General features: G+C 48.5%; 1 protein-coding gene across 1 annotated transcript in view; it reads right to left on the bottom strand.

Annotated features, from left to right (window-relative positions):
• Window positions 1-12,456, bottom strand: part of WSCD2 (WSC domain containing 2) — a 131,291-nt gene that overhangs the window by 68,660 nt on the left and 50,175 nt on the right. Inside the window, exon 2 of the mRNA XM_084649548.1 lies at window positions 7,995-9,077. Coding sequence (XP_084505674.1) covers window positions 7,995-8,376 — 382 coding nt within the window. The 5' untranslated portion in view covers window positions 8,377-9,077. The remainder of the gene's footprint in view (window positions 1-7,994; window positions 9,078-12,456) is intronic.

Raw genomic sequence — 12,456 nt, 5'->3', positions numbered from 1 at the left:
CGCTACTGTGCTCTCCTCAGGACCAAAGGTGAACCTGACCGCCTGCTGTCACTCGTATTGCGAGGTGGAGTCTCAACCCCTCAGGCTCTTCCTATCTGGCTGCTGCCCCCAGAGATTTTTCTGCTGCTCCAAGGAAGGGCTTGCAGCAGGCAAGGCTTTTCAGCCCAGATTCTCAAAGGTATTTAGGTGCCTAACTCCCATGGGGAAGGAGGCACCTAAATAGCTTTGAGGCTCTGGGCCTCTGGGCCTAGCTACTTGGCATCTGGACATAACAACACGTGATAACATCTCTGCTAAAACAAACTTGCGATGTCCAGGAATGCATTCAGTGGGATTGACTACAGCTGAGTCAGACAGTTCACTTGGCCTAGGGATCCTGGCACTGGGAATGGAACGGGTTCCTAGCGGTTAGAACAGGGGACCTGCAGTCAGGACTCCTGGGTTCTATAACCACACCCAGGAAGGAGAATACTGTAGTGACTGAAAGAAGAAGCGAAACGGTGTGAGTCAAGGTTGCTGGCTTTGCATACCCTGCTCTGGGTGGGGTATGGAGTTTAGTGGTTAGAGCACTAGGGGAGGTGGGGGCTGGGCAGCAAGATTTATTTGTTCCAATCTCAGCTCTGCTACTGACTTGCAGTGTGACCCTGGATCGGTCACTTAACCTCTCCATGCCTCACTTTCCCCACCTTTATAATGGAGCTGGTGATATTCCACTACCTCCAGGGAGGATCATGGGGCTAGTTCACTAACGGTTACAAAGTACTTTGAGATCCCCAGACAGCGGACGCTAGGGAAGTGCAAGGCGTGGATACTGCCAAGGCCTGCGATGCGGAGCAAGAGCCTGCTGCCGGGAGCTCTTTCGGAGCTGGCAGAAATCACGCGGCTCCGCTGGCTTCTGCGTCTGCTCCTCCACATTCTCTGCTGGCTCATGGGGTGTTAACTGTCACTTTGTTAGTTAAAAGCAGGATGAAAGAATTTCTCCGGGCTTAGCTTTAGGGTGGAGTAAGTATCTACCCTTATCCTGAAGGCTCCAGATCAAAGGACTTGCATATTTGGTGCGCAGTTTCTCCAGCCTAGATAACGTTCTGTTCTAAAGGGTTTACACACTAATTGCTGTATGCAATGCTAGTAGGATTGCGCCTGATGGCTCTTGGGTAGCAGAAAGCTTCCAGCAATGGGGCAGGAGTTTAGCTTGAGTCTGCTGTGTTTTCCACCACTGAGTCTGAAGAAGTGAACAGGGGCTGGACTGAACTGGATTTTGTGATTTTAGCAGGAGTGTCACCAAGTTACAGCTTGCGGACATACGCCGGGGGTGCATTTGGCCAGCTTGTTAAGGGCGTTTTTCCTTTCCTAAGGTCATCCTTAGTGTCATTAGCAATTCACTGCAGGGGAAATTCACCTCTGTGGGGAGGTCCACACAAGGACTAACCCTACAAAATCGGTCTGAGGTAAGGCCTAGGCCCTTGTGCTGTCACCTCTGCCCAGCGGTGAATTTTGCCAAGAGTATGGTATAAAGGCATAGGGTTCAAGGCCAGAAGGGATCACCAGATCACCGAGCCCAAGCTCCCAAATATCACAAGCAACTAACCCCACCCACCCACCCCCCAAATGCCAAACAGACATAACAAAGAGACAACCCCTGAATGAGGTGCTCAGACATGCTTGGACACTCAGACCACAACATACTTTACAGGAACACAGCTCGCTTCTCTGAAAAGCCACACAACTGGGCAGTGAATGGCTGAAGAACAGAGGGAGACATTTTCAGTGGAGGGCACAAAGGAAGCACAGAATCATAGGACTGGAAGGGACCTCGAGAGGTCGTCTAGTCCAGTTCCCTGCACTCATGGCACGATTGAGTACTATCTAGACCAGCCCTGGCAGGTGTTTGTCTAACCTGCTCTTAAAAATCTCCCATGATGGAGACTCCACAACCTCCTTAGGCAATTTATTCCTGTGCTTAGCCACCCTGACAGTTAGGAAGTTTTTCCTAATGTCCAAGCTAAACTGCCCTTGCTGCAATTTAAGCCCATGGCTGCTTGTCCTCTCCTCAGAGGTTAAGGAGAACAATTTTTCTCCCTCCTCCTTGTAACAACCTTCTATGTACTTGAAGACTCTAGGGGGATGTCCACACTGCCACCGGAGGTGTCCTTTGCAGCTCGGATAGACACACACACGCTAACTTTGATCAAGCTAGCACACTAAAAAGAGCAGCATGGGCTAACAGTTCGAGTATAATCCCATCCGAGACCCGAGGTGAACCCTTGGGCAGCTCGTCCATGCTGCTGCGCATTGCGATGCTGCAATCAAAGCTAGCACAGGTTTGTCAACCCAAGCTGGAAAGGAGGAGTGCTCATAGATTAGGCAGTAGGGCCTTGATTAAGATGGGCCCAGTTCTGTCCTCCCTTACACTGGTTTCACACTGTGGAAGGCCCTTGAGTAGGGTGTGGTTACTGCCAGTCCATACTGGTGAATCCGCCCGATTGTCTTTATTGGGTCTACTCAGATCTCATTCAGGCTCCATTTGTTCACAAGCATCTCATGTTGGCCTCGCCGGCTCTCGCTTCCTCTTGTTAATTACGGCCACAGCTGCTTATACCCGGTCTGAGCACTGAGTCCCGTGCAGTTTGATTTTTTTGTCCTGAGTAACCAAATCTTCTCGTTCCATTATAAAACAAACAGACAAGTAAACTGCTAATAAATAAAGTAGCATGTACAACATCTGCGCTTCGAAATGCAGGGAAACTTATGCAGATGAGGCGTTGCCAGAATGTACTGAATACAGCCCCAAAGTCTCCCTCTGTCTCACATGCAGCCCCGTCTCTGATTGGGCTGACTCTCTACTGGTGATTTCGCAGAAAGCCAGCAGAGGTTTCTTACGGATGAACTGGCTTTGCTTAACTCGAAGATTCTTCTGAATATGGTTTGGGCCGGTTACTTGCTGGGAGCTAAGGTATAAACCGAGTGGTAGCAGCATCTGCTTTCCCTCTGAACACAAAGTAGCCCCTTTTCTAGGAGTCGCTAATGCAAGTGTGGAGTCCAACTCTTGTCACTCATGGCCAGCACCAATGTGCATTGATAACGATAGCATCTCCCTGCATCAGTCCCCATCTCCATCGTTAGGAATTAGAAGCCATTTTATCAGCAGTTAATTGCAGTGGACACATTACATATGGCCAGGAACAGGAATGCTGCATGTTTTTTTATGGTGACAGACAGCTGATTCTCGCTAACCATCTGGTCGAGATTCTCTGCGTGTCAATCCAAATTAATCTAATGAACACGACCACATGCGTTTCAGAAGTGGGTTTCCACAGATTACTCTGTTGTAAGTATAAGAACACCACAAGGCTGGAGAGGGAAGGGCAGACTATTTATTTGGGCATTATATTTCCCATCTCCTGTTATGTAACATGAAAGTCACTTGACTGGAGGGCATTTACTTTTTTCCAGCTTTGGAAAAGCCTGTTTAGTAGGGGATTGGAGCATGCATCATATACAGGTCTCTAGCGACCTGAAATGACTTAGCTGCCACTACAGAGCATTGCAATGAACTGTCTAGAGAGCATTTTCATCATTGTCTTCTACTAGATTAAATAAGAACCATTCAGCTGTGATTCATAGGCCCTATACTGCTAATTGCCAACAGTGATCCAACTTGAGCTAAAGCAGCTGGCGGATGTGATTTTGGAAACCGAGGACCTGAGAGGCAGATCCGTGGTGCACAGCATAGTGACAGCTGTGAAATTCCTAGCTTGCCACAGATTTATTACAGCATTCCTCCCACACACACCTCAAGAAATACATACTCAACCTCTCAGTGAACTTTTCCATGGAAGGTTACTTCTGTGCATAATTAAATGTTTCACTGGTTACTTATCTGGCACATCAATGTGAAATCCCGACTAACTGGGGGTATGTTGTCATCTCCATACTCACTGTGCCCTGGGCGTTATACATACAGATTCCCATGCACACTGATGAGATCATATTCCCATCTGCACACCTGACAAGATGAAAGGTAGCGGGGGCAGCATGCTCAGCGAATGGCACCGGGCGAGGCACCTGCTTGCGAGGGAGTTGTGCGCGTCTGTCATCTCTTTGCTGTGGCTTTGTGTGTGGACATTTTACATAAGCTCCTTGTTGTGTGAGTGACAGTTGCTATTCTAGGGCAAACGCTAAGTGCAGGGGAATTCCAAACAGAACACAAAATATCAACCAATTAACAATCATTTCTGCGCCCACGATGCAGAGGTGAGTTTCTGGCTGGTTTCAGTGCTGCAGCCATTCAAACACACAGCATACAGCATCTAGGAGTATTGTTTCAGGCCTAATCCTTTTTGGTGCAGAGCATTTGCTGAGGGGGTGCTGCACGCCACAATTCCCACCCACACCACTGGGAGCTGAGGATGGAAGTTAATCGGAATTAGCCTGTAAATTGTTCAACATTTATTGTCCCTCGATGCTCAGATTCTGTACAAAGGGGCTGATGCTGCAAAATGTCCAGGGATTCAGAGGTAAAGCATAAGCTTTCATAGGTAAAAACCCCACTTCTGCATCTGAAGAAGTGGGGTTTTGACCCACAAAAGCTTATGCTCAAATAAATCTGTTAGTCTTGAAGGTCCCACCGGACTCCTCGTTGTTTTTGTGGATACAGACTAACACGGCTACCCCTGATACTGCAGAGAGTAAAGCAAATAAACAGGGATCATATTGTGGAAACGGATTATGAGAAGCCATCACCTCTTGCGTATCTCATACATCCCACCTCCTTTATGTTCTTTCCAGTCCTCCTTTGCACCTCCACAGCCCAGAACCACAAACATTGATCCCTGCAACCAGAGCTGCTTGACACAGTCGCTGCAGATGAATTAAATCCTTTCATCCACTTGCCAATTGTTGCGGAGCCTTTCTCGCAGCTTGTATGGGCCAGACGCCAGCCTGTGACTTAGAGGGGAAATGCCTGGGAAGAGATTACCTTGCTACCTGCAGGACATTCGCCCATTAATGCTAACTCAAGCAGGACGCTCACAGAACTATCCTGGGGAACAGAGAGAGAGAGGCTGAATTAGTTCACAATAGGGGGACATGTGAATGCTCCCAACATTCCTTCACATGCTCAGCTTCCTAATGGCTCACGATGTGTTTGTCTGGTTTTGCAGGAGGTCTCGTCTTTCCTGTGGACATGGCCCGTTTTTAACTATGTGTTTTTGCAACAGAACTGCACCAGCAATTAAATACCACTGGTGACGATAATATGGCCGTCCACATTGTTTAAGGTCCACATAAGCCTTCCCTGGGAAAAGCTATGGAAAGAAATCATCTTCAAAAATATACCAGGGCTTGAACGTGCTGCTGGAGCCATCATCAGTAGTTACTGCTGCTATTTCGTATTTCATTTTGGGTTCCCATAATGGATAACGCTGCCGCTATTTCCCTAAATACCAAGGCAATCTATTATGCTGCTGTCACAGGTGCACTGTACTGTAACAACATGCTATATTGCTTCTTCTCACCAGCCCACTTTATTAATGACAACAAATTGTAACAGCATTCACACTCAACCAAAGACGCAAGTTAGTGCTTCAAGGGGGAAAAACGAGTAGATTGAGAACTCAAGGCAAAATGTATTTGCAGAGTCTAACTGCCTTGTAAATGTACCGTTCCCGTTCATCTTCCAATCTGGGAACACGGATTGCAGGTAATTTTGTGTCATCTTTGGGTACTCTCCTGACACCTCATCCTGTTGCTCTCGTCTGATATTTAACGCCATCAGCATATGTAGGACAATTTTCTAAAGCGAGGCTTATCCCGGGTCTGAAGCAGTAACCCTGGCATACTGGCCTGGATTTTCAAAAGTTGCCACTAGTTTCGGGTGCTCGACTTGAGCCATTTGGGGCCTGATTTTCCAAGGTACCAAGCAGCCCCCGCGCTCCTGGAGTAGGCCCAGGATGGAGAGAGACAGATGCAGCGAGCACTTCTGAAAATGCAGCTGCACACACACAACCTTAGAGCACCTCAGAGAGTGTGTGTTTGTCTGCGTATACTCAACCAAAGGGTCAATAAGTGAGCTTTTAAAAACCAATGAGAACTACTAAATTAGCTTATCCTGGGTAATTAACAACATTTTAGCCGATCCACAATATGTTGTACGTTATTTACCGACAGAGAGAAGGACAGTTGGTATATCAGGACATCTAAACATCAAATCTGAGCACCTACTGCAAATGTAATTGGCTGTACTTTAATTTCCCATTACTTTAGAAGGAATTTGCATCCACCCATTCACCCAGAATGCCCACATTAAGTAGGTGAGGCATACCAGAAGTATTAATAACAACAGATATTGGGAAGGTGTCTTCTTGATCAAAGGCATGTCTGTGTCTTTCTGGGCGGGCAGTCTGGCAAATGTTTCAGGGTAAGCAACAAGACCGCTATAACTACAGCAACCGAGCGAGGTGATCCATTCGTCTCCCAGTTCGTACCGATGGCACAAATGCTTTTAGAGACTCTTCGTGGAGCAGCGGGAATGTTCAGAACAGGAGGAGGAAATCAGGTAGCTCCAGAAGTAGGTTTTGGGTTTCTTTGGCTCTTGCAGTCTACTGCGCACAGCAAACATCCATGCAGGACAGTGTTAAGCAAAAAGATGCAGGATGCCTTTTCTTGCTAAAGAAATGGATGATGCGCTGCCTCTCTGTGGCACCCTCTGGCACGAATGGAAATAATGACTGGGAATAGACAAAGCTGGCTAAGCCACCCTGCTCAGTAAAGAAACAGAACCTATGATTGCTCTGCATCCCCCATAAAATAACTGTCCTGTTAGGTACTGTAAATTAGGTTCTCAGAGACGATAAGCACATCAGAAGCCACGCAATAAGTCACCACACAAAAGACGCTGTCAGCTGAGGGTAAAATCAGTAGCAGGTTTCATTTAAAACTGAGATAATGTATATTTAAAAGGGGATTAGGAGGGGCTGACAGGTGTTGGTCTGTCCCCAGTGCCCTCTCGGTCCCCCGTCATGGTGCCAAAGCTGAACCGCCAGGGATGTATAGTTCAGATAGACGCAAAGAGATTGAGGATGCTGATTTTGGTGCAAGCTCTTTGGCTGGTTTAGAAACATCACTGATCCACTGCAGTGCTGCCTTATCAGCTCCAATGCACAGAAAGCTTGGGAAATAGAAACTCACTTCAACGTGTGGGTTTCGGTCTTTCTCAGGCTTTCAATTAGGCATCCAGCGGGACCATTAAAAATGAGTGGATTTCAACGCACCCCCAAGGGAGAAGCTCAGGTTGTGTTCAGATTAGCGTTCCCACAGGCAGGCGCCAGTAAAAATACAGGGCAAGATGAAGATCCTTGCTAATCTCAGTTACGCCAATGTAAATTGAGAGTAACCTCACTAAAGCCAATGGAGACACAAGATAGTGTAACTGAGATCAGAATCTAGCTCAAGGTGTGCCTAGCAGATGAGACTCACTCAATGCAGGAGACACAAGAGCATATTCAAATCCGTAGGGCCAATGGGACATAAATTGGACCTCAGATTCAACTTGTGTTTCTCTTCGCTTGCCAGTTATCCTCTTGAAAGTTCCCTGAGGGTTAGTTGGATGTTTGCAAGCACCACTTATCAACACCCTAGGGGAGGCAGATTGTTTTGGTCTGAGGCCCTTGGACGTTCGAGATGAAAATGAGCAAAGGAAACTTCAGGCTGAATATCTGGGGGGCGGGGAGGGGGGATTCTACTGGCTGAAGGCATGAATTCCCAAAGGAAGTGGGGGAAGCTGGGTTGAGTGAATTATGGAAAACCAGAATCGCTAAAGCCCTGGAAAATGCCCTACAAGGGGATGGATGAGCAAATATCAGGGACAAAACTCCTCTTGACTCCTGGGGGCCAGGATTTTGCCCAGGAGGTTTGCTATTAGTCTCTGCCATTTCCCTGCTATGAATATATGCTATTATTCAGCCTCTCTTCCCACAGCCCCATCAGAATCTTACCTCTGTCCTCCTCTTTCTCACGGACCTTCCTCCCTTTGAGAGCTCTGCTCCAGGCCCCGCCATAGTCCCCCATTTTGTTCCTCTCCGGCGTATCCTTGGAAACGCTCTTGAACCAAGGCCCATACCTCCGGACCGAATTCCGAGCCTCCGAGGTCTCTTTGAAGCCCCTCCCGAGCTGAACCACCCCCAGGTACTGAAACGCCGTCCCTTCGCTGGTGCCATCCACGGGGTTGGGTTCATTCTCTGAGATGGTGGGCTCCCCCGCAAACCCAGAGTGCAGAAACACCAGGCTCCCGGCCGTCAGGTACAGCACGATCAGAGTAAAGAAGCGCACGGGTTTCCGCCTGAAATAACGCTGGAACTTTACCAATAATTTGGCCATAGCGCCTTCATTACTCGCCTTGTGTTGGGTGGGATGTCGCCGAGCAAATTCAGCAACTCTAGTCTCGCCACTCTCTCTTCAAGTGCACAAGAGTGGGTCAAAACCGGCTGATATGAGAGAAGTGGGAAAGGAAGGACAATGGCCTTTTGTCAGCCGTCCCACTGCGCTGGTTCAATTGCTGAAGTATTCTCCCCTGGTGTTATTTTGGGATCAATAAGTACCCACTAAAGCAGAACGGGACTGTGTACAGAACTCATACAGAAATATTTTAGAATTCAATAAAGTCCGAAGGGGCTAGGGTAAGGGGATGGAGAGTGTATTTTTCAGTTCCCGTTTTGTGCTAAGAAAACGAGGTATTTCTCAAAGCAAATCACAGTAGCTCCCATTTTATTCTTCTCCTGTTAACGTTCCTAAGGGGTGCTCTGGAGACTCCACTGATGGCAGGATCATGTTAAGAAAATTGAGTGTTTGAAGGTGATTTGAAAGCTGATCAGCTGACACAGCTCCCCTCACTGGCTTTCTCTGCTTTCAGCTCCTCAGAGCTGGTTCTTGCAGGCATTTCTGTAATGGAAATGGCACCGTCTCCCTTTCAGCGAAAGAATAAAAGGTCCCTGGATGCATCTCCAGGTACGGAATACTGACTGGAGCCCTTTGTTTAATGAATCTCCATTCATTTCGGTCTCAGGACAAGAAATCTCTACCTGCAAGTCAAAAGGAATGACAATCATTAGAAAAGTGTTCAGAAGGCTTTAGGGACAGATTTATAGCATCTGAAGCTGCAAACCCTCCCCCAGACAGATCCCAGTCAAGATAAAACACAACTCCTCTTCTTTCCTTTTGAAGCTTAGCAGTCTGGGATATTTGCAAATTAACTTATTATAAGAAATCCAGGACTGTCCAGGCATGTCACAGTTGTCACTGTGTCATACACTGCGGCCACTTGGAATTTCCTGGATTCAGCCAGGATAGAACTCAGATTCTCTTGCTCTGAAAGCACAGGTCTCTGCTACCTAAGGGAGAATCCCTATTAGCTATCAGCTAACTCTTTCAATCAGCTGGCAGAGGATTGCAGCATTTCATACAAAGTGCATCTTTGTGCATCGCCTCCCTGTCATGGTGTGTGTAAAGCCACAGCCCCAAACAGCTGCCTGCATGTGTTCCCGTCCCAGCCTGAGCAAAGGCAGACTTCTTGGAGAACATCCAGTCAACCGGTTGATGAGACCCGGTTCAAAACACATGTGTCTTATTGTTCCTACAAATTCCCTGTTGGCTTGGCATATGGTTCCACATGGAGGAATGATTAGCTGTCTTCATTTTCACCAACATTGTCTTGTTAAAGGGACAGCTAAACCTCCTTAAACTGTGCTCATTATGAGCAGCATGGATGGGAAGGGCTCTCCAGCTGAGCCTGAGGTACAATGTGAGGTGTTGCTGTGAAACACGCAAGATTTTTTAAACCATCTCTGATTTTCAGTCTCTGGAGAGCATGTGTGAGCCTATGGTAGCTGGAGACTGGAGTCCAAGCCTGGTTTGTTCAGGTCATTATGAAGCCAGTAGGCTGCTAGTCCTATGCATATCATAGCAAATCTCCACACACAATGGGCAGTTCCTTCACAAGAGTGTCAAAGGAGAACGGCAGAGACCAGTGTCCTAGAGCCCAGTCAAAACTGAGGGGTGCCAGCAGAGCCAGGAGGAAGGAGCTCATGGCTGGCATAGCAGGGGAGCTGCAGGTCAGGGCGGAGGGGTGTCATCGGCAGAGCCGGTGCAGGGAGCATCCCAGGGCTAGAATGGTGTGTGTGGGGGGAGTGGGGGTGGCTGCAAATGTAACGGCAGAGCTAAAATGAGAAGCTTGCCTGGCACCTGCCTGCATCTTCTTTGGATCAAACCTTTGCTATCAAGCCATTCGGTTCTTGAGGATCAACTTCCCTCAAAAATGTGTCAAGGCAAAGCACCCGATCCCCGCATCGAAACCATTCACCACTTTGAAAAGTCCTGGCTGACTCAGACGGATTGTCTTTTATCTCAGCACCTGACTGCCCCCCTCCCCCAAGGCGAGAGGCCTCAATGGCAAAGCAACATGAAGGTCCCAGTTCTTAGAGCACAACCGCTGGAAGCAACTAGGGCAGACGCTTCTGATGCAATCCTCATGCACTTGATGATAAAACCCCCACTGATGGCAGAAGAAAGATAACCTAGAGCTGGGTGAGTAATTTAGTTACTGCATAGCAGCAACCCGGCTCTGACTCTGTCTAAAGGGGCCGGTCCATGGTCAGGTGACCAGAATGCAAATGACTTTTTATGCTGCAGGCTCCCAAGGCACTTTTGAAAATCGCTCTCTTCATATTAACATCCTGCTTCATTAACGGGTTCAGGATCTCGAATGCCCCCCCCCCCCGCCCAGCAGTCAGAGAACCTCAGTGTTATACCTCTCCCACAGCTCCCATCAGCACAGCCCCTCCTGCCCTCCCCAGGATCATGTGGTGGCATTGGTTCATAGTGGCTCAGTTCATCTGCTCCCAGACTACCACCCACCGAACCCCAACCACCACGTGGTGCAGACCCCAGAGATTTCCTTGGAAGTCTCCCATCTCAGCGTTGCCCAGCCTGGACTCGCCTTCGCTTGCTAAATCGGACACGGTCGTAAGCCACGAGCTCCAGGTACCTGTTCGACTCCCTCATAATGGCAAAAGAGACGGCCTGTTTCCCATGCCGGAGTTGAGGGGGTGGCCACAAAACCACCCCCACCCCAGCGAATGTTCCGGTTCTTTTGTGAACAACCTCAGGCCTACACTCCGGACCTATCACAGTGTAATTACGTCACTCGTGGGCATGAAAAATCCACACCCTGAGCGACGGAGTGACACCGACCTACGCCCGGGTGTAGACAGTGCTGCGTTGGCGGGAGAGCGTCTCCTGTTGACAAAGCTACCGCCTCTCGGGAAGGCAGATTAACTACGCCGACGGGAGAAGCTCTACCAACGGCGTAGTAGGGTCTTCACTAAAGCACCACCGTGGCACAGCTGAGAACTCTGCACTGGTACAGCCGCCCCACTGTAGCCCTGTACACGAAGACAAGCCCCCAGGTGCGCTTGGAGGGGAAAACGACAGGTGAAATTCCTGGCAGAGCGGAGCACCTGCACTAGGCTCTTTGCACAAGCAGGGATTAAACGATGCATAGGGGGCATGCAGGTCATGTGCACAGACTGCGTAAGCACAGAAAAAGGAGAGTAGGGCCACCAGTGAAGAGTGTGACCGGAACAGATCAACCCGGCTACTTCTCCTTGTGCAAATGCCATACTCGCTCCTGGGCTCCAGACAGGTGGTTCTGAAAAATGGACCACTGCCATCAGGCCAGATCCTCAGCTGGGCTAAATCTGCACAGCTCCCTGTGCTTCATAGGTCTTCCCTGGTGCATCTGCGAAAGCACGTAGCTGCTGTTATCGCATGATACTGAGGAGCCTGGTCTTCAATGGATCAACATCACTTTATACCAGCTGGATATCTGGCCCTGTGTAGGGATGCACTAGCTAGTTCACTGAAAAGCAGAAGTGACCCAAACCTCTGCCTAAAGCTTTCCCTGAACCCAAACCTGAGGGGGGGGCAGATTTGTTGCAGTTCTGATAACTTTGCACCCATTATTTCTTTATTGAATGTGTTTCTGTGCCCCTAGCTTCATTGAAGACTAGAAATATTAAGTACCAACTTGTAGCTGGCTCAGCTGTTCTCCTGGTGTTTCTAATCCAATGCAACCCAGAAATAGGTTATTTCCAGACCAGAAAACACCCGGACCTGGACAGCCCCATGAAACTCTCTTTAAATGTGGTCGTTCTCCTGCATTTTCCAGACTGTTCTGCATGACAGATGAGAAGCAACCATCGGAAACCTCTCCACCACAAAGCCATCCAGCATTGGCAACAAACTCCTCATTGCAGCCTGCCTAATAGAGCACACATCTGAGTGCAGAGGGAGGTTTGGTCACGGCCACTGTTTCCAATTAATGCTCTCCAACCAACAGATGTTCCTTGGTTATGTGCACTTAGAAAAAGAATGGATTTTACATTTATATTTCCCTCCCTAATC

Source organism: Lepidochelys olivacea (assembly GCF_965140295.1).
Source record: "Lepidochelys olivacea isolate rLepOli2 genome assembly, chromosome: 15".
NCBI lineage: Eukaryota > Metazoa > Chordata > Testudines > Cheloniidae > Lepidochelys > Lepidochelys olivacea.
The sequence above is the reverse complement of the archived record's forward strand: the minus strand, read 5'-3'. Positions and strand labels throughout refer to the sequence as shown.